General features: G+C 40.6%; 1 protein-coding gene and 1 long non-coding RNA gene across 3 annotated transcripts; both read left to right on the top strand.

The window, feature by feature from the left end:
* Positions 1-3,314: 3,314 nt before the first annotated feature.
* LOC140833079 (uncharacterized) lies at positions 3,315-5,013 on the top strand. 2 transcript variants are annotated; one of them, XR_012118283.1, is made up of 3 exons: positions 3,315-3,765; positions 3,845-3,868; positions 4,106-5,013. It is a non-coding gene; the product is annotated as an uncharacterized lncRNA (long non-coding RNA). The 2 variants fall into 2 exon arrangements; XR_012118282.1 differs by having other exon boundaries at positions 3,845-5,013.
* A 400-nt stretch (positions 5,014-5,413) lies between these two features.
* Positions 5,414-9,588, top strand: LOC140831428 (uncharacterized). Its single transcript, XM_073195182.1, has 3 exons — positions 5,414-6,070; positions 8,551-8,707; positions 8,789-9,588. The coding sequence occupies exons 1-3, from the start codon at positions 5,414-5,416 to the stop codon at positions 9,586-9,588; spliced, it is 1,614 nt and encodes a 537-aa protein (XP_073051283.1).
* The last annotated feature ends 14,089 nt before the right edge of the window (positions 9,589-23,677 follow it).

The raw sequence follows: 23,677 nt of genomic DNA, 5'->3' as shown, positions 1-23,677 counted from the left end.
GGGAGTCCCACCGCCTGAGCATGACGAGGAGGATGATTTCTGACCAGGGGAGTTTACTGTTTCCCCTTTCTTTTTATTTATTCTATCATTGCATTTGCATTCATGAGTTTTTTTTGGTTTTTAGTGTTTGTTTCGTTTTGTGCACTGAGGGCAGTGCACAACTCTAGTATGAGGGGGGGTAGATTGTTTTGGTTGTTTAGTTAATTGGTTTAGTTTCGTTGCATTTCTTTTGTTTGGTGTCGTTTATGGTGAGAAAACATAGTTTATGAGCCAATGATGATTTGAATTGATAGTTTACAAAAGTATTGATTGGGTCACTTCGTGAATGGTACTCTTGATTGTTAAAGCATGAATTTTGGTAAAAAATTTGAACTTTTTGAGCACACATGTGTGGGGACTAGAATTTTGTAGGAATAATGGTGAAATTTGAAATTTTTGTGTGGTTAACTTGAAAGGCACCATTTATGAGTTGATTTAGCATGTAAACCCGTGAAAATAAGTCGCTAATTGGGACCTTGAATGAGAAAATTTGATTTGCCTTGAACTTTACATTTACCTCCTTTCCAATGCACTGAATTAAAAGGTCATACTCCTAACCAGCTGTAATCCAAAGTATTATATTCTTAGCCTAGGGAGTACATGTGTGAAAATTGTGCATTTAAAAAAAAAAAGAGAAAAAGAGAAGAAAGAAGGAGATGTAAGGTGAGGGGGAGCCGAAATAAAAAGAATGAAATTCTATTCCTAGGCCAAAAGTTGGAGATGTAAGGAGACGAGGAAAGTCAGACGAAAAGTCTTGACGATTGCACAATGAAAATGATCGGTGTACTCCCAATTTTTAGCCACTTGAGCTTATTTTCCTTCTTTTCGACACCCTTATCTGCACTTAGAAGTTGAATAAAGTTCAATTTATGGCTAGTGATAAATGGACACGGGGATTCATGCTAGTGAGACTGGTATTGAAGTGTTAATTGAGTGACTCGCATGATTTGATAATTGATTTATTTGAAGTACGAATGACTAGACCCATCATGACACACACACACGTTCAAATTAGTGTCGAGATTTATGTGTAGATAAGAATGAGTATTCGGTTGCGATTTGACTTGATTGGTAGTGGGAAAGTAAACTGAGGCATGAACATAAACATTGTTAACTCACCATTGACATTTACTCGTGTTAGTTATTTTTTGTTTGAGTAATTTTGTGGTTGTTGAGTTTGTTTAGTATCTCGTGCTTTAACCTATTTTACTCGAGGGCGAGCAAAAGGTTAGTATGAGGGAGTTGATAGGACTCGTTTTTTCGTGTTTTTAGTGTTGGTTTTGAGTCACATTCATGCATCATATTAGTTTGTTTTAGTTTAATTTAGCAATTATTTAGCATTATTTAGCATATGACTGATCTCGTGTATTTTGTGGTTGTTTTGTAGGAATTGGACCAAAAAGTGGGATTTTATATGTCAAAGCAGCGAAGAGGTCTCGCTAGGGCGGTCAAAAGTGACCGCCCCAGCGAGAATGTTGGTCTAGCCGAGGAGTTTTTGTGCGAAACTCTTGCTAGGGCGGTCAAAAGTGACTGCCCCAGCGAGACCAGAGACATGGCCGAGGATTTTTATTCGAGAACCACTCGCCCCAGCGGTCAAAAGTGACCGCCCTAGCGAGCGACGAGATCCAAGAAGATTTGTTTCGAAGTTTTGTGGACTCTATCTTACACCATAGACCTAATACACGAGGGGGGCGCCGTTTTTCAGTCTGAGACCATAATTTTCATCACTTTTCTTGGGAGGAAGGCTAGGAGCAAGGGAGATTTCGAAGACCTCGAGATTTCCACGCGTCGTGGCTGTCATCCGTCGTCATCTTTAGTATTTTCATTATTCAGTTTTTAATTCTTAGATTGTTGTTGGTTTTTATTATGAATTTTATTAGCTAAACTCTAGATTTGTTGGGATTTGAGGAGATCCTACCCCGTACTCGTTGTTTAAGCATTATTTATCGACAGTTTTATTCGTGATTTGTTTATGCTATTGTTTTTTGTTTAAATCGAAGCCTAGCTAACTTCCTTTGATTATTTCATGTTGTTAATGATTTCGATAGAATAATTAACAATAGGATCGAATAGTATAGACCACGGATTTACAATTTTAGTAGATATACGGAATTGGATACGTGTCGATAGCGATAATTCACCCGGATGAAAGCTAGTGGACTCCATAGAACGTAATGCAATCTTGAACTGTTAAATAATTGAGGATACTTGATTACTGCATGTTTATGATTAGTATTAATATAGCTCGACAGAGTATATTAATTAGTCTAGGGAATTCCGTCGAATGCACGAGTAAGAGTCGAGTGTAATTATTTAAACACGAGTGGTAGGTGAACTGAAAATTCCCAACAGATTCGTTTCTCATTTGATTTTTAATCCAAATTAATCATTGCTCTTTTGAACACATTTTCTTTGCATTTTAATTATTTGAATTGTTTAATCTACATTAGTTTAATCATCAACTCAATTTATCGTTGCTAAAGAGATTTTACCTGAAAATAAAAAGAGTGTGACGCAGTCCTCGTGGATCGATACTCGTATTCACTTACGTTTATTATAACTTGACTATCGTGCACTTGCGATATTTAAATCGAGCTTTCATTTATAAAATAAATTTTGGGACCATTAACTGTGCAAGTTTTGCTCGATCATGTATCTATGCTGCGGAAGTATGAGCCGGATCCATCTCATGTTCTGAGACCCGAGGATTTGGAGTTGGACAGTTCTCTTAGCTATGTTGAGTATCCTACACAGATTCTTAATCGAAAGGATAAGCAACTTCAAAATAAGACAATTCCACTGGTTATGGTACAATGGAGTAGACATGAGACTGAAGAGGCTACATGGGAATTGGAGGGTAAAATGCGGCAAGAATGGCCTCACTTGTTTGAAATTGTCACAAATTATTCCATGTATTCTGAATTCCCTATGTATTATCAGTGGTAGATTTTGACTATGTTGTATATAAGGTGTGTTGTGTGTTTTGATTTTGAGGACGAAATCTTTTGTTAGAGGGGGAGAAATGTAATGACCCGATTTAATTATATGTTATTTGGCGATAATTAAGATTAATTATTTTAAATTGAGGAATTTAAAATAATTAAGCCAAATAATTAAATTGTGTGTTTATGCATATTTAAATGTTATAGCACACGAAAGTTGAGATAAAATAGACCGGGTCAAGTTCGAATTTAAAAGATAAACACACATATAATATGTATATATATATATATATGTATGTAATATGAAATAATAATAAGAATAACAATAATACTCATCTTCCTTGGAAACCGTGCGCGCCTTCACCATTTTCCCGTAGCTTCTGTTCTTCACAATTTCACCAATTTCGTCCGCTTCGATGGATCATAGCTCCATCACCGGTCGCCGAAAAATTAAACTAAATATACGGTTGGAAACTCTCGACGTAAGCTTTCCGTTGATACCACTTTCGATAGGAAAAATCGAGATTTTCGAAAACCCGCCGTCGGCTTCGTCGCTTGAATCGTCGTTTTCCGCCGCTCAAAACTAAAAATTGATTGAGGGGTTTTGTCCTTGTGGTGTAAGCTTTCTTTTGATACCACTTTTGTAAATTTTCGAGAACGACCCATCGGCTTTGTTTTTCTGTGTGATTCCGGTCATCTTCTCCGGCGATTTGCCGCCTGTTGCCGGTGAACTTTGGTTTAGGCTCGATTTTAGCCACTGTTGTTGGAAGTACAAGTTGTACCGGTGCGAATCGTGTGAATTTAATTTAATTTCGACTCAAATATTGTATCATTATTAATTAATTATTGGGTTGTTGTTGTAGGTTCCGGAATTGTACAAGTTGGAGGTATAATCTGGTGAACCTAGAATTTATCGCAGTCGCTTGAATATTAGTTTGGCGTCATTTAAAGCTAAAAAGAATAATTGCGACGATAAAATAGAAATGATTGATTTTAGGCATTTTAGTTGCATATTGGAATTTTAAGAATTTTAAATGCCTAAATTGTTGAAATTGGATTTTAAGTGAATTTAAATGGTTTTGGAATTTTTATATGATAATAAGACCATTTAAATTAATATTCAGGTGATTTGTCTGAGTTGACATTTCCAGGAATTTCTTGAGAATTTAAGTTACTGGTAAATTAGTTGAGGTACGTAGAGATCAGTTATTTTTCACGATGTCTGACAGAGGCATCTGATGATCCTGTGTATGATTTATTTGCTATTTGATGATTTATGTGATATTATATGCTGACTCGCATGTTATCAGTTGGTAATTGATGTGCAAAATAAAATAAAATATTTCTTTGGTTCACACACATTTTATTTTGGTTAGACACATCAATACCACTGAACATATCATATTGAGCCTATCTATTATTGAGATCCAGTTATATTTCGGTTGAGATCCGTTATATATATGATATGATATGGTGTCCTGGAGATGTTTGGCTACCTTGATTCGGTCCGGCTTAGGTAGTTGCTGGCTTCGAGGCTGGGCCATATCCCAGGCACGGTCCGCTGAGTCGTGGACCAGCTCGAGCATATATGTATGATTGTTGATATCGATCATTTGACTCCTGATATCCTGATATCTTGCACCTATTCATGCATTGCATTCATGCATGGCATCATTGCATTTCTATGTCATATATCGTGGTTTCTTGATGTCTCGTACTGGGGTTGCTGACCCCCGAGAAGGGGCTGTCGTGTCTTTTGTGTGTGGACATGACAGGTGGTACAGGTGGTTCGACCTCAGGCGCTCGAGAGGAAGCCTCAGGAAGTACCAGAGCTCCTCGAGAGTAGGCTCAGTTGTATTTAGGTACTGCGTGGTGATGTCTCCCAGATACTATATGTATATATTTGGAGGATTGTATTATGATATTATCGAGCTTTGTCGGCTCTATGATATTTTGGGTTTGTATATGTCATGATTGTGTCTGGCTGGCACATGTTTATGTTGTTGTGTTTACTGAGGGCATATGTTGTGTATTTTGAGTATTTGATTTTCTGGTATGTCCTATTTATGCGAAGGTCATGCCGAAATTTTTATAAGCCCAAACGCAAATTTTTAACTCACTTTTTCGCTGTTCACTGTTTAATCAAGATTGCATGTTAATAAATCGTGATTAGGATAATGGGCCCTCACAGTTGGTATCATAGCATAGACTGGGATACGCTCGTACTAGAATTAGTACACTCGAGTTTAGGCACAAGAAATTTGTGCGCATGTGTTTGATTATTTGAAATTACTTGCTCTTCTTTGGCATGAATTATATGTTAGTATCTCATAGATATGACATGTAGATTATACATTTGAGTTTTATTTCATTTTTTTGGATTACATTGAGGTTATTGAATATTTTGGGAGTTTAACCTTAAATCTTGTAGAATGGCAACTAGAGGAAATAAAGGGAAAGGAAAAGAAGTGGCTCAGGAGTTTGGGGCACAGAATATCGGAGGAAATGACAGAGTTCCTCGAGGTAGGCGTGGGCATCCTGCTGCAGAGATAGCCGCTAAAGCTGATGCAGAGGTAGAACAGTTAGTGCACCGAGTTGATGAAATGGAATTGGCTGTAGCTCGATTTCAGAATATGCATCCTGCGAAATTCTTTGGAAATGAAGGCAGTGATCGAGCAGAAGGATGGTTCAAACACATGTTCAACATAGTACATTATGATGCTGATAGAAGGTTAACTATGGTAGTCCTCCAACTACGGGATCGTGCACAGCGTTGGTGGGAGGCTACTACAAATGTACTGCAGCAAACAGGTAGTCAGATTTCTTGGGAGGTGTTTCGTACTAAATTTCTCCAAGAATATGCTCCACCATCCTACTATTCAGCTAGAGAATCGGAATTTCATCGACTCGTTCAGGGCAATATGTCTGTTGAAGAATATGCTCGACAACTTTCTGCTCTTCTCACTTATGTACCACATGTGGCCGTGAGTGAAAAAGGGAAAATTTCAAAATTTTTGGAAGGACTGGACTACCAAATACATGCTATGGTTATGGCTGGGTCGCCTGCAACTTATGCCGAAGCTGTTGATGTAATGCCCGGAAATTTAATCCTGTTAATCCGTAATTGTTGATTTATAATTTGGTATGATTACGAAAGGATTAATCGGGACACGAAATACAAGTACGTGTGAAAAGTGTGTATATGTGTGAGAAGCTCCACGCACATGCGCGAACCAATGCGCGCACATGCGCGCAGCAGGCAGTAGGTTTCGCGCATATGCGCGGGTGAATGCGCGCATATGCGCGAAGAGGCCAGTAGCATGATTGCCGAGACAGCATGTTGGGCGCACATGCGCGGTCAGAGTCGCGCATATGCGCGACACCTCCAGAGCGTTTGGCGCACGTGCGCGAGAATAAGCGCGCATATGCGCGAGTGGCCGAGTTGTACATTGCGCAGACCAGTAGGTCTCGCGCATATGCGCCGAGGAAGTCGCGCATATGCGCGAGACGTGTTTGGCTAAGGACGTGCCATTTGCCTTCATGCATGTAGGTGGATGTATAAATATATATAGGATTATGCATATAATCCTTCAGAATCATCCGCAAGAAATCGAGAAAGGGGTTGGAGAAAAGTTATTGAAAATCCTTACGCCTTTTCTGAGAAATCCGCCCGTCTGATTTTGATTCCGACTTCGGTACCGAGTTCCTAGCAACGTAGGCTACAACTGGACGTAAGTTTTGCTACGTTTTGACATGCTTGGAAATTATGCTAGTGTCAGAATTAAATAGGATTCATATATGATGTTCTTGACATGTTAGACATCGTAAAATCGAAGTCAGATTAAGAAATAGACTGATTATGGAATTGTTATGAATTTCTGATTATAATCAGTTGATATCGGACAGATTTGGATTATGGATTGATTATAGATTGAATTGGATATAGGTTATGGATTGTAACTGTTATCTGGTAATATTGTATTGACGGGAATATTGAGATTGTACAGTTATGCCGTCAATTTTAAATTAAATCCAGATTGATCAGATTGTTATGGAATTGACTGGTATATTGATATGAGATTATTGATATTGTCAGTACCAGACAGATTGTGAGTGCAGGACTTTGACTGAGCAGGAAACCGAGACTGTAACGAAAGGTATAAGTCAATGTGGTATTGGGAGATGAACTTGAGTCGGTTTAGACTTGGGTTTCCCTAAATCACATACTTTACTTTATTGCATTGATATCTGCATTGATTGATTTATATACTTGTTCTCTTGACTTTAGACAGCAGGTATTAGAGGAGTCATCTTATGACAGAAGTGCCGTTAGTGGTGGGATCACCACGGGCACATTGCACGATGCCATAAGATGTGTATTGGCGGATGTGCCAAAGTCTGTCACTGGATGTTTGGCTATCGATGTGGATAGGATGGTGGCTTTTTCTATTACTGTTAATCAGTATTGTATCGATGTGGATAGATTAGTAGCTCTTCTATTACTGTTAATCGATGTCATATCGATGTGGATAGAATTAGAGTTGCTTCTATTACTGTTAATCGGTACTATATTGATGTGGATAGAATAATAGCTTCCTCTATTACTGGTAATCGATACTGTATCGATGTGAATAGAACTGGAGTCTTTTCTATTACTGTTGATCGATATCATATCGGCGTGGATAGAACTGGAGTCTATTCTATCACTGGTAGTCGATATACGCATGCCAACTTCTGGAATCGGGATCCCTAGACTAGGATTGAGTCTAGTCTGAATTATGATTGATGTCGACAGTTTGAATTGAGATTGTTTATGTTTTAGATTTTGATACATATTCATGTTACCTGATTACATGCTTTATATTGTTTATATGACTGCATGTTTCATTGATTTATACTGGGGATTATATTCTCACCGGTATATCCGGCTGTTGTCTTGTCTGTTTGTGTACTTGACAACAGGTGGGACAGGTCCAGGGTCGAGGAGATGAAGAGCTAGATCGTGATTAGAGTGGTGGCACCGGACTTGGACTAGATGTAGGGTTAAACACTTGACTTTAGTTTAAAATCTAGTTTGAATAAATGTTGAAATACAGGATTTGTATTTTATATACTGATATGTATATATGTTTTAATTTCACTACGTTCCGCACTTTAAAAAAAAAAAAATTTTAGACCCTGTTTTATAATTGATTAATTAGTCCCAAAGATGATTTAGAACTGGATTACCGTCCGGGTCCCCACAGTTGACAAGGCGATTGGAATTGAAGCTGGATTGAAAAGGCGTAGACAACCACAGGCTCCACAAATGCCTAGTGGTGGTTCATTTTTTTCAGCAGGTACACCATCTTTTCCATCCTAGCAGTCATACCAACAGCAAAAACAAAAACAATTCAGACCAAAAGGAAAACAGTTTAAAAAGAAATATCAGTCCAGTTCCTCTAGTTCGAGCAGTTCGCAAAGTGCAACAGATGGACAGTACCCCGTGATTTACTGTGATCGATGCGGAGGAAGACATCCTACTGCACAGTGTAGTGGAGTATTGGGTTCATGTCAATCTTGTGGTCAGTCAGGGCATTTTGCCAGAGTTTGTCCGAACCGTGCACAGGGACAGATGCAACCACAGCAGTTGCCTTATGCCAGAGCTAGTTTTCCAGGTGGCTCATCTCAGCGACCATTTTCTCCTGCACCATCCTACCAGCAGTCTAGTTACCCACAGGTCAGGGGTAATGTGCCACAGTCTTTCCAAGGTCCTCAACAAGCTCGAGTATATGCTTTGACCGAGGATCAGGCTTGAGAGGCTCCAGGTGGGGTGATCGAAGGTACTTGCATTATTTACGATCATATTGCACGAGTTTTATTTGATACTGGAGCATCTAATTCATTCATTGCATCCGATTATGTTGATGAATATGAACTCTGGACTACACCATTTCATGAAACTGTATCTGTGTCTACGCCAGCTGGTCGATTTATTCCATCTGGGCAAATTGTGTTAGACTGTGTGTTGCATTTCGATGATAGCATTATGATCACAAACTTGATTGTATTACCGATGCATGATTTTGATTGTATCATTGGTATGGACACACTGTCTAGTTATCGAGCCACTGTAGATTGTTTTCGTGGTGTAGTACGATTTAGGCCATACTATGGTAGCAAATGGAATTTTTATGGTCGAGGATCACAGGCTAAGATACCGTTAGTCTCAGCGATGGAAATGTTTAGATTATTATCTTTAGGCAATGAGGGATATATGGTTTATGCTGTGGATGCTACCAAGAAAGAACCGAAATTATCTGATATCCCAGTAGCGAAAGAATTTCCCGATGTCTTTCCTGAAGAAATACCAGGCTTTACACCGCAGAGAGAAATTGATTTTACCATCGACTTGATGCCGATTACTGCGCCGATATCTAGAGCGCCGTACAGAATGGCTCCTGCAGAACTAAAAGAATTGAAAGAGCAGTTACAGGATTTACTCGATAAAGGTTATATACGCCCTAGTATGTCACCCTGGGGAGCACCTGTACTGTTCGTAAAGAAGAAAGATGGTTCCATGAGAATGTGCATCGATTATAGGCAGCTCAATCGAGTTACTGTTTAAAATAAATACCCTCTTCCTAGAATTGATGACTTGTTTGATCAACTTCAAGGAAATTCTGTTTATTCCATCAACTTCGGGTTAGAGAAGACGATGTTCCTAAAACATCTTTTAGAACTAGATATAGGCATTATGAATTTCTAGTAATGCCATTTGGTTTAACAAATGCACCAGTAGTGTTTATGGATTTGATGAATAGAGTATTCAGAAATTTTCTGGATAAATTTGTGATTGTCTTTATTGATGATATACTGGTGTATTCGAGATCAAAACGGGAACATAAAGAGCATTTAAGATTGGTTCTTCAAACACTTCGAGATTCTCAATTGTATGCTAAGTTGTCAAAGTGTGAATTTTGGATGGAAAGCGTGATATTTTTGGGTCATGTGATATCAGCCCAAGGTATATCTGTAGATCCGAGTAAAGTTGAAGCAGTCCTGAATTGGGTTAGACCAAACAATATACCAGAGATTCGAAGTTTTATGGGATTGGCTGGTTATTACAGACGATTCATTGAAGGATTTTCGCAGATTGCCCGAGCTATTACCCAACAGACTAAGAAAGATGCAAGATTTATTTGGTGAGATGAATGTGAGAATAGTTTTATTACATTGAAAGAGAAACTGTAGTGACCCGTTCCAGAATCACCTACTAATCAAGAACTAAGCATGCGATTAACTTAATTAAGAACAATCAGAAATAAAGGCGGAAAACTGTCATCAAAAGATAGTTAAACAACCCAATCGAAAATCCAGGACAACTAAAATTGAAATATACGGTACAACCACATCGAATCAAAAAGATACCAAAGAACTAAACCAACCAGCTACTCAACGTCCTCCTCCTCCTCCTCCTGAGCTGTCCAACCTGAGGCCTGCCCCGCGGGAATGGGGTGTCCAAGATAAACAAAACCGAGGACGTGAGCGATAAGAACGCCCAGTACAAAAGCATGAGTATACAAACCTATATGAAATGCACATGCTATGATATGATACCAGGGTAGGTCAAGAAACAGGAGTAACAAAGGATCTCAATATGCTCAGTCTAGAGGCGCCAAGTGGATAGTGCCGCGCGGTACTCCTCTGGGTCACTGCATCCACTACAAGAACAGACGTGGACCAAAAATGTCCCGGATCACCGAAGCCCTCCCGACCCGTCGGCCACTGTGTACTCTCGGTGTCCATGCGTCCACAAGACAAGACAGGGCTGAGCGGCCCCACAAGATATAGCTTATCTCGAAAGAGATACAGCTCAACAATAAAGGCTATCTCGAAGGAGATACGGCTCAACATGAAATGCAACATGCATCATAAAGCGTGACATAATAGCATGCATCATATGACATATATCAATGCACCACATAATCATGCAACACATATAAGAATGTATACTCGACCAGGATATCTCGGATAGTACTTTCGTACCTCTATCACAGCAAGCCTAGCTTTACGCAACACCGCTAATCAGGTCTAGCACAAGCCTACGCAACAAAAGCATACTCAATGAACGAAACTACCATGCTCGACTAGCAAAACCAGTACTCTCTAGTACTACCAAAGGTTTAGGGTTTACCTTCGTCCGTCGACAGCCCTTTGATGTCGATTGCCTCGTAACTCGGGCGTCGCTACACTACCAATCCTGGCAGCTCTTGGCTATCGCTCGACCAACAATTAACCCTAGAAACCTTCCAAACCTCTCAACTATGAGACACAACTTCAAGAACTTGCCATCCAAAATGAGGAATTTCGAGCACTATTTATAGGCTATGTTCGGATCCACCGAACCCACTTCGGAACGTCCGAACTCCCACGTGTCCATCGGCTCTTGACACCTCATGATCGGATCCACCGAACTTACTTCGGATCGTCCGAACTCTTCGGTGCTACCGAACCATCTTCGGTCCGTCCGATCATGACCACGGTCAAAATTACACATTAAACCTTCTTAATCACCATTAATCCGTTAATTACCCAATTTGGAATTCGGGCTACTACATTCTCCCCCCCTTAAAAGATTTCGTCCTCGAAATCAGGCTTAGAGGATGAACAAAACGAAATAACAACATCGTTATTACATCTCAATTGTTGTTGAACACAACTGATCTTTCGATTACAACTGAAAACACAAACATATACAAAGCACAACTCAAAAGAGCTCTGGATGCTCTGAACGCATACGACCCTCTAACTCCCAAGTGGCTTCTTCAGTGCCTCTGCGCTGCCACTGAACTAAAACAAGAGGAATTATCTTATTCCGCAACACCTTGTCTTTGCGATCGAGAATCCGCACTGGTCGTTCCACGTAAGACAAATCCGAATCTAGTTGAACTTCAGAGGGATGCAAGATGTGAGACTCATCTGCTACGTATCGTCTCAACAAAGATACGTGGAACACATCATGAATACTTGATAGGTACGGCGGCAATGCAAGTCTGTAAGCCAAATCTCCCACGCTTTCCAATATTTCAAATGGACCAATAAATCTCGGAGACAGCTTACCCTTGAGACCAAATCTCAAAATCCTGCGAAAAGGTGAAACTCGGAGAAACACTTTCTCACCTGGCTGAAAATAAAGAGGTCGCCGCTTGGTGTTCGCATAACTAGCCTGTCGATCCTGAGCAGTCTTAATCCGCTTCTTGATTACTGCAACCTTATCAATAGCCTGCTGGACTAACTCCGGTCCCTCAACATGTCGTTCCCCAACTTCGTCCCAGAATAATGGAGTACGACAACGTCGCCCACACAACGCCTCAAATGGTGCCATACCAATACTACGATGATAGCTGTTGTTGTACGCGAACTCAATCAAAGGCAAATGATCCTGCCAAGCGGGTCCGAAATCCATAACACAAGCTTGCATCATATCCTCAAGTGTACGGATAGTCCTCTCTGTCTGACCGTCGGTCTCTGGATGATAAGCCGTACTCAAACTTAGTGAAGTGCCCAATGCTGACTGGAAACTACCCCAAAATCGTGTCCTCAAATCTTTATACATCTTATTGCTTCCCGGATGAACAATCAACTTGCTTCGATGGGCCTGAGATAAGATCTCTTCCCTCAAAGTATCATCCTCTGGTACTACAACCCGATTAGACAAACACAGAAGACCATTAGACTGATAATGGAAGTTACTATCTCCACCAGCCAACCGAGCTAATCTCTGAGTCTTGAAATCAGACATCTGAGCATCTCGAATCCGAGCGAACAAAGCTGGCTCAGGTAAAATGGTAGCAACACGAATGCTCTCCATACCTTTCCGATGTTTGAAATTAAATCCCAACGAACAACAATCCTGGATAGTACTAATCATAGCACTGGTCTGAAGTGCAGAGGCTCTCACCTTGCGACTAAGAGCATCGGCTGTGAGATTCGCAGAACCTGGATGGTACTTAATCTCGCAGTCATAATCTTTAAGTAGATCCATCCAACGACGTTGCCTCATGTTCAACTCAGCCTGAGTGAACAGATACTTCAGACTCTTATGATCAGTAAAGATTTCAAACTTAACCCCGTACAAATAATGACGCCAGATCTTCAGCACAAACACAATAGCTGCCAACTCTAGATCATGAATAGGGTACTTCTCCTCGTGAGACTTTAACTGTCTAGAAGCATAAGCGATCACATGACCATTCTGCGTCAACACACACCCTAAGCCTTGAAAAGAGGCATCGGTGTAAACACTGAAACCATCAGATCCTGACGGTAACGCCAAAACAGGTGCAGAAGTCAGAAGTCGACGAAGCTTTCTGAAACTATCTTCGCACTCAGATGACCACTCAAATGGAACATCCTTCCGAGTAAGTTGCGTCAATGGTCTAGCTATCTGAGAGAAATTCACGATGAAGCGACGATAATACCCTGCCAGACCTAGAAAACTACGGATCTCGGCCACCGTCGTCGGACGTGACCAATTTAGCACTGCTTCAATCTTGCTAGGATCCACAGAAACTCCTTCCTTGGAAATCACATGACCAAGGAATACTACCCGATCAATCCAAAACTCGCACTTACTCAGCTTAGCATACAATTGCTTCTCGCGAAGAATCTGCAACACAATCCTCAAGTGCTGGGCATGCTCCTCCACACTGTGAGAATAAATCAAGATATCGTCGATGAACACCACAACAAACTGATCTAGAAAATCCCGAAAGACTCGGTTCATCAGATCCATGAACACTGCTGGCGCATTTGTCAATCCGAATGGCATAACTAGAAACTCGTAATGCCCATATCGAGTACGAAATGCAGTCTTGGAAATATCATCATCTCTGACTCTCATCTGATGATAACCCGATCGCAAGTCAATCTTGGAGTAAACAGAGGTACCCTGAAGCTGATCGAACAAGTCATCTATACGAGGTAATGGATACTTTTTTTTGATCGTCACACGATTCAGCTGGCGATAATCAATACACAATCGCATCGATCCATCCTTTTTTCTTGACAAACAAGACTGGAGCTCCCCAAGGTGAAACACTCGGGCGAATATAACCTTTATCAAGAAGATCCTGCAATTGCTGCTTCAATTCTCTCATCTCTGACGGAGCAAGACGATAGGGGGCACGAGAAATCGGTGCAGTCCCTGGCATTAACTCAATGCCAAATTCCACCTCTCTAACCGGAGGAAAACCAGGAATCTCATCTGGGAAAACATCAGGAAACTCACAAACCACTGGAATATCATCTATACCAACACTACCTGTGGATGAATCAATCGCATAGATGAGGTAGCCTTCCCCGCCCGCCTCTAAAGCACGACAGGCCTTCAGAGCAGATACCACTGGCATCGGAGGTCGCGCTCCCTCACCATAGAAAAACCAACTAGAGCTCTCAGTCGTACGAAACTGAACAAGCTTCTGGTAACAATCCACGGTAGCTCGGTAGGTAGTCAAAAGGTCTATACCTAGAATACAATCAAAATCTTCCATCTCTATGATCATAAGATTCGCAATCAATTCGTTACCCTCAAAATCTAAGGGACAACCCATCACTAGATGCTTAGCTAACACCGAATGACCCATCGGGGTAGAAACGGAAAGAATGACGTCTAGAGAAACATACGGTAACTTATGACGCTTACGATCGTCCTGTTCACCCCAACGACCTACACTTCCCTGACTACTCTCGTCACCAAAGTGGTCAGCCATCGCTACAAGATAGAATGGGGAAAATGGTAAAATGGTCAACGAAAATCCCAAAACAGAAATCTATATCCCAAAATCGTAAGCATGCTCTGATACCATAAATGTAGTGACCCGTTCCAGAATCACCTACTAATCAAGAACTAAGCATGCGATTAACTTAATTAAGAACAATCAGAAATAAAGGCGGAAAACTGTCATCAAAAGATAGTTAAACAACCCAATCGAAAATCCAGGACAACTAAAATTGAAATATACGGTACAACCACATCGAATCAAAAAGATACCAAAGAACTAAACCAACCAGCTACTCAACGTCCTCCTCCTCCTCCTCCTGAGCTGTCCAACCTGAGGCCTGCCCCGCGGGAATGGGGTGTCCAAGATAAACAAAACCGAGGACGTGAGCGATAAGAACGCCCAGTACAAAAGCATGAGTATACAAACCTATATGAAATGCACATGCTATGATATGATACCAGGGTAGGTCAAGAAACAAGAGTAACAAAGGATCTCAATATGCTCAGTCTAGAGGCGCCAAGTGGATAGTGCCGCGCGGTACTCCTCTGGGTCACTGCATCCACTACAAGAACAGACGTGGACCAAAAATGTCCCGGATCACCGAAGCCCTCCCGACCCGTCGGCCACTGTGTACTCTCGGTGTCCATGCGTCCACAAGACAAGACAGGGCTGAGCGGCCCCACAAGATATAGCTTATCTCGAAAGAGATACAGCTCAACAATAAAGGCTATCTCGAAGGAGATACGGCTCAACATGAAATGCAACATGCATCATAAAGCGTGACATAATAGCATGCATCATATGACATATATCAATGCACCACATAATCATGCAACACATATAAGAATGTATACTCGACCAGGATATCTCGGATAGTACTTTCGTACCTCTATCACAGCAAGCCTAGCCTTACGCAACACCGCTAATCAGGTCTAGCACAAGCCTACGCAACAAAAGCATACTCAATGAACGAAACTACCATGCTCGACTAGCAAAACCAGTACTCTCTAGTACTACCAAAGGTTTAGGGTTTACCTTCGTCCGTCGACAGCCCTTTGATGTCGATTGCCTCGTAACTCGGGCGTCGCTACACTACCAATCCTGGCAGCTCTTGGCTATCGCTCGACCAACAATTAACCCTAGAAACCTTCCAAACCTCTCAACTATGAGACACAACTTCAAGAACTTGCCATCCAAAATGAGGAATTTCGAGCACTATTTATAGGCTATGTTCGGATCCACCGAACCCACTTCGGAACGTCCGAACTCCCACGTGTCCATCGGCTCTTGACACCTCATGATCGGATCCACCGAACTTACTTCGGATCGTCCGAACTCTTCGGTGCTACCGAACCATCTTCGGTCCGTCCGATCATGACCACGGTCAAAATTACACATTAAACCTTCTTAATCACCATTAATCCGTTAATTACCCAATTTGGAATTCGGGCTACTACAGAAACTGACAACAGCACCAGTGTTGGCATTTCCATCTGGATCAGGTGGATTTGTGGTTTGTACTGATGCATCATCGAGAGGTTTGGGATGTGTTTTAATGCAACATGGAAAAGTTATTGCATATTCTTCAAGGCAATTGAAAACACATGAATCCCGATATCCAATTCATGATCTTGAACTAGCAGCCATTGTTTTTGCTTTAAAAATTTGGTGACATTATCTATACGGTGAGCATTTTATTATCTACTCAGATCATAAGAGTTTGAAATATCTGTTTACTCAATCGGAACTGAATATGAGGCAGAGACGATGGTTAGATTTATTGAAAGATTTTGACTGTGAAATACAGTATCGGCCAGGAAAAATGAATCAAGTTGCAGATGCATTAAGCCGGAAGTATCAGGGCGCCTTTTATTGTAACGACCCATTACAGGCCCAGTGGACCGCCCATACGGCCCACTGCCCCGATCGACCCAAGGCTATCCCGATCTTGGGGTCCTTCTATGGGGCCTTGTCCCTCACGGGCTTTCCATAGGCGTCGTACGGGTTACTCATAGGATCTCCCCCTCCCTACCAAGGGGTTTCTTTCGCCTCCCCAAGACTCGATCCCATGACCTATAGGATAAGTACATAGATATTAAGAGTCTTGGTACCAGATATGTTGCCAAGTACCTTATATCCAGGGAGGTCTTGGGTTCCATTTTGGGAAGGCACAAAACTATAGCCTGGACTATAGAAGTTCTATGAGTAACCCGTACGACGCCTATGGAAAGCCCGTGAGGGACAAGGCCCCATAGTGGGACCCCAAGATCGGGATAGCCTTGGGTCGATCGGGGCAGTGGGCCGTATGGGCGGTCCACTGGGCCTGTAATGGGTCGTTACAATAATTATGATAGCATCTATCCATGTCTGGCAGAATTATGATGATTTATGTACTTCTGGTTTGACTTTTCAGCCGAAAGGTAATCATTTTATTGTTTCTGCTTTACAATTTGAGCCACAGATTATTTCGAAGATCAAGAAAGCTCAGAAGAATGATTCACAGGTTCAGAAATCGAAAGATCTGGTTTTATCTGGTAACCCAGATAAATACAATATCTCATCAGATGGTTGTTTACGAATGAATAACAGATTGGTGGTACCAAATGTCACAGGATTGAGAGAAGCATTGCTTCAAGAGGCACATTGTAGCCGTCATAGTGTCCATCCTGGTACTCATAGAATGTACCACATACTGAAGCCATATTTCTGGTGGGATGCGATGAAAAGAGATATTTCTGAATTTGTAGCGAAATGTTTGACATGCCAGCAGGTTAAAGCCGAGAGAATGAAACCTGGAGGTATGTTACAGAGTTTAGAAATACCACAATAGAATTGGGAACATATTGCAATGGATTTCGTGACTCACCTGCCCAGGTCAAACAGAGGTTGTGATGCTATCTGGGTGATAGTTGACAGATTGTCCAAATCAGCACACTTTATTTCATACGATCGTACTTATGCTTATAATAAAATGACGCGATTATATGTGGATAATATTATTCGATTGCATGGAGTTCCAGTATCTATTGTATCTGACCGAGATCCTAGATTTGCTTCCAAGTTTTGGAGTAGTCTTCAAAATGCTTTGGGTACTAAGTTGGCAATGAGTACAGCTTATCATCCCCAAACAGATGGTCAGACAGAGAGGACTATACAGACTTTGGAAGATATGTTACGATCCGTGGTCATGGATTTTGGTGGAAACTGGCAAGAATCTTTACCATTGGTTGAATTCTCCTACAATAATATTTTTCAAAAAACTATTGGGATGGCACCATTCGAAGCTTTGTATGGTAGAAGGTGTCGATCTCCCGTATGTTGGAATGAAGTTGGAGAAAAACCATTGGCACAACCTGAGTTCGTTGAAGAAATGAATGAAAAGATAAATTTTATTAGAAATATAATGAAAGCATCTCAGGATCGTCAAGCTAGCTACACAAATAAAAGACTTAGACCTTTAGAATTTCAGGTTGGCGATCAAGTTTTCTTGAAAGTGTCACCATTACGTGGAACGATGAGATTTTGGCGAAAAGGGAAGCTATCTCCACGTTATATTGGACCGTATACTATTGTTGAGAGGATCGGTTTATTAGCTTATAGATTGGACTTGCCGCAGAGTTTGTCTGCTATATATGATGTGTTTCATGTATCTATGCTGCGGAAGTATGAGCCGGATCCATCTCATGTTCTGAGACCCGAGGATGTGGAGTTGGACAGTTCTCTTAGCTATGTTGAGTATCCTATACAGATTCTTAATCGAAAGGATAAGCAACTTCGAAATAAGACTGTGGGGACCCGGACGCTAATCAAGTTCTTAATCATCTTTGGGACTAATTAATCAATTATAATACAGGGTCTAAATTTTTTTTTTTCAAATGCGGAACGTAGTGAAATCAAACTCATATACATATCAGTATAAAATACAATACGAGTCATGTACTGCATGCATTCAACTAAACTAAGGTTTAACAACTAATGTCAAGTGTTCCAACCCTATTATACATCATAATCCAAGTCCGGAGCCTCCACTCTAATCACGATCTTTCCTCATCTCCTGGACCCTGATCCTGTCCCACCTGTTGTCATGTACACATACAGACAAGACAACAGCCGGATAACTTCGGTGAGAATAAATCCCAGTATAAATCAACGAAACATGCAATCATATAAACCAATATAAAGCATGTAATCAGGTAACAGTAATATGTATCAAAATCTGAAACATAATCAATCATAAAACTGTCTAACATATACGTGATTCCACGTCTCAGGCTAGACTCAATCCTAGTCTAGGGATCCCGGTTTCCAAATGTGGTGTTCCTATATCGAATTCCGTAATAGAAGGAACTCTGTTCCTATTACTCGATATAACCAAATATGATGTTCCTATATCGAATTCTGTAATAGAAGAATTCCAATCCTATTTACTCGATATACCAAACATCTGGTGTCTTGACCTAACCGTCATGGACTGTAGCTCTATCGCTAATATCTCATCTTGAGACATCGTGCAATGCGCCCGTGGCGATACCACCACTATCAAGCACTTCTGTCACAAGATTACTCGTCTAACACCCGTCATCTATCATTCAAGAGAACAAGTATATCAATCAACTCAATGCAAATATCAATGCAATAAAGTAAAGTATGTGATTTAGGGAAACTCAAGTCTAATCCGACTCAAGTCGATCTCCCAATACCACATTGACTTATACCTTTCTTTCGTCGGTTTCTGGCTCAGTCGAAGTCCTGAATTCACAGTCTGTCTGGCAATGACAATATCAATAATCTCATGTAAATATACCTTTCAAATCAATAACAATCTGATCAATCTTGATTTAATTCAAAATCAACGACATAACGGTACAATTTCAATATTCCCGTCAATACCAAAATCCTCAAATAACAGTTACAATCCATAACCCATATCCAATACAATCCGTAATCCAATCACAATTCAAATCTGTCTGGTATAAATCAATATACCCTAAAAATTCATAACAATTCCATAATTAGTCTGTTTCTTAATCTGACTTCGATTCTATGATGTCTAATATGTCAAGAACAACATATACGAGTTCCATTCAATTCTGACAATATCATAATTCTAAAACATGTCAAAACGTAGTAAAACTTACGTCCAGTAGTAGCCTACGTCGATAGGAACTCAATACCGAAGTCGGATTCAAAATCTAACGGACGGATTTTTCGCAAAAGGCATAAGGATTTTTAGCAAATTCCCTCAGACCTTTTCTCGATTTCTTGTGTTAAATTCTGAAGGAACGAATGGCTATCATACATAAATATACCATGCATGAATTCGACGAGGTGGCACAATTTCCGCAAAACACCTATCACCGCGGGTGCGGTAGCTTCAAGACCGCGGGTGCGCTCATGCTTCGGCAGCACTTTCATTTTCTGAAATTCGACGACCGCGGGTGCGGTTTTGTTTGCACCGCGGGTGCGGTCGTGTTTCTCACCGCGGTGAAAGGGGATCGGTTACGGTGACCGGAAGCGCAACGGAAGTTTAAAAATCAAATTTTTCATCAAGTAATTTCGGCCACCTCACATCTTGTGTAGCAAATACAATAAAACACAAAAATTACATTCATAGTGTGTTTAGAAATGTACCTATCAATCTTAAAAGATTGATGATGGCTCCAACTTAGTTGATATACAACTAAGCTCTTCAATGGCAAGACAATCTTCAAGCTTCCTTTGAGCCCACCTTGCTCAAATATTAAGCCCACCACCAACTAGCTAGAACCACTATAATTTTGCACTAGAAAAATTAGAGCATTTTTCAAAAAGAAGTATTTTTCATTCCTCAACCCTTGAAGAAGAAAATTAAGAGAAAACTTGGAGAGAATTGTTGAGAGGAATTCGGCCATTTCATCCTTGAATGGGGGGAAGGGAGACTAGCCTTGGTAGTGTAAAAAGTTGTTGTTAGAATGTGTGACACATGTCTTGAATATTGAGAAAGTTGTCTCCCAACTCTTCACCTCCCATGCATGCAAGTCTTATTTGATTTTTAACAATTAAAAATCCATGGACTTATTTTTAATTATCTCAAACATATTTGAGACTAATTAAACATTACTTGAATTTACTCAAGTCCACTAGTTAAATAATTTATTTAAATTGAGCTCTACAAGACTGAATTTAATTTAATTAATTCAACACTTGAATTAATTTAATTATTTGGACTCTACTAGGTCCACTAGTGTTTAATTAATTCAACACTTGAATTAATTTAATTTAGTCCATAATAATGTTTATTAAAATCACAATTTTCAAATACATTATTCACTTGGCCAACTTTTAATTTAGGAACACTTCCATAAATTAAAATTTACATTTCTCTCATAGAAGTCATACTTCTATTTTTTCTTTACACTTATAAACTCATTTATAAGTCGTTCAACACATTGAACTAGTTTCTCCTTTATAGAAGTCATACTTCTAATTTTTTCTTACGCTTATAAACTCCTTTATAAACCGTTCAACACATTGAACTATTTTTACTTCTCAACGGGATCTAGAAAGCCAGTACTTGTGTGGCCCTCAATGGTTCATTGATACAACTAGCCGTGGGTTCACATCTCCATGTGATTCGGACTAAACATGTCCTTATATGAGCATACCCCAATTGCTCCATTCTTACTTATCAACCCCTTGATAACAAGAACGTCAGAACTCAAGTCTGATAGTACCCAACCAACCATGTTAAACGCCTAGCAGCATCGCTTACATGATTCCCTAGGTATCAAATGATAGTGCCTGCAAGAACCATTCAATTATGGTTAGCGTACAGTACGGTCCCTTCAACTCATATATCCCGACCGATTCGACAACCATTGGTTTATCGAGAGTTGTCAATGAATCGATACTATGTATCATGTCGTAGTTGCATCGATGGTGTAATCTATGAAACCCCTTTCATAATTACCACCATACTCTGGCCAGAGATTTCAACCTACATACACATGATAACACATAGGATATCCATACCCGAAGGTAAGCGGTGAATCCCCGACTACAATGCATCGACTCCTATGTGTTTCGACAGAACACCCAACCTTGCCACCTGATGACCCCATGAGAGTCGGTAAACAAGTCAAAGTGTAAGTCTAGCACATAGAGTCTCAATGTTGTTCCGGGTCATAAGGACTAATGGTGTACAACCATAAACCAGGACTTTTCCACTCGATAAGTGAGAACCACTTGGAAAGTCCTTTAATGGAGGGTTGTTCAGTGCACTCTACCAGGAGCACCTATCTGCATGCTCGGACATCACAATGTCCCCTACCAATGAAACATGGTACTCACATCGCAGACACTAGTCTCTAACTCGAGCGGCCTATATCCTTCTTAGTGGCGGCTGAATCGACTAGGAACCGTTTAGAATATACAGTATTACAAATATGAGTTTCATGATACTCATCATATGAGCATCTCATATTCTTTCTACTATTTGTATATTCAAGGGCTTTATCTATGCAACTAGCATGGGTATACAGATAAAGATGTGCCAAAATAATAATTTCAAATATTACTAAAATAAAGATTGCTTATACATAGAGTTTCATTGTGAACACTCGGCCAACACTTGGCTCGACGGGCACCTACTCTAACAATCTCCCACTTGCACTAGAGCCATCTAACCATATGCTTCAAACCCATTGATTCGCGATGCATCTCGAATAATGGTCCAGGTAAAGGCTTAGCTAGTGGATCAACAACATTATCTGCGGAGCCGACTATGTCAAAAGACACTTCTCTACTTTCCACAATCTCTCCAAGGATGTGGTACTTTCTCAATACATGTTTGGACTTCTGATGAGACCTTGGCTCCTTTGCTTGAGCTAAAGCTCCGTGTTGTCACACAACACCGGGACAGGAGCAACTCCATTAGGAATGACGTCCAACTCTTAGACGAAATTCCTTATCCAAACAGCCTCCCTTGCTGCATCTGATGCAGCAATGTATTCGGCCTCTGTGCTGGAATCCGCAGTATTGTCTTGCTTGGAACTCTTCCAAGAGACAGCAGCACCATTGAGCATGAATACAAACCCAGAGGTTGACTTCGAGTCATCGATATCGCTTTGGAAGCTAGAGTCGGTATAGCCTTCCAATTTAAGTTCTCCACCCCATAGACCAAGAACAATTTATTGGTCCTTCTCAACTACTTGAGGATGTCTTTCACAGCTTTCCAGTGTGGAAGACCAGGATTCGATTGATATCTACTCACTACACTTAGTGCGAAAGCCACGTCAGGACGTGTAGATATCATCCCATACATGATGCTACCAATCGCAGATGCATAAGGAATGTTTTGTCATCGCCGCTATCTCTGCATCAGTCTTGAAAGACAGACTTGGATAGAGACACGCCATGACACATTGGTAGATGTCCTCTCTTGGACTTATCCATCGAGAACCGCTTCACGATGGTATCAATGTATGTGGACTGGGTGAGACCAAGCAATCTTTTCGATCTATCTCTATAGATCTGTATCCCAATACAAAAGATGGTCACCCAAGTCCTGCATCGAGAACTTACTTGCTAACCATATTTTAGTTGATTGCAGCATTCCTACATCATTCCCAATGAGTAGAATGTCATCAACATAAAGCACCAGGAATGTCACAGCACTCCCACTAACCTTCTTATACACACAGGGTTCCTCAGGATTCTTAGTAAAACCAAACTCTTTGATTGTACTATCGAATCTGAGGTTCCAACTCCTAGATGCCTGCTTTAGAGCATAAATAGATCTTTGAAGTTTGCATACCATATGCTCACTTCCGATAGATGTAAACACTCCAGGTTTGAGACATGTAAATCACTTTCTTAAAATCCCCATTAAGAAAGATTGTCTTGACATCCATCTGCCATATCTCATAGTCATACCATGCAGCTATGGCTGGC

Source organism: Primulina eburnea, chromosome 5, assembly GCF_022965805.1.
Source record: "Primulina eburnea isolate SZY01 chromosome 5, ASM2296580v1, whole genome shotgun sequence".
NCBI lineage: Eukaryota > Viridiplantae > Streptophyta > Magnoliopsida > Lamiales > Gesneriaceae > Primulina > Primulina eburnea.
This window is presented reverse-complemented; position numbering and strand designations above follow the sequence as displayed.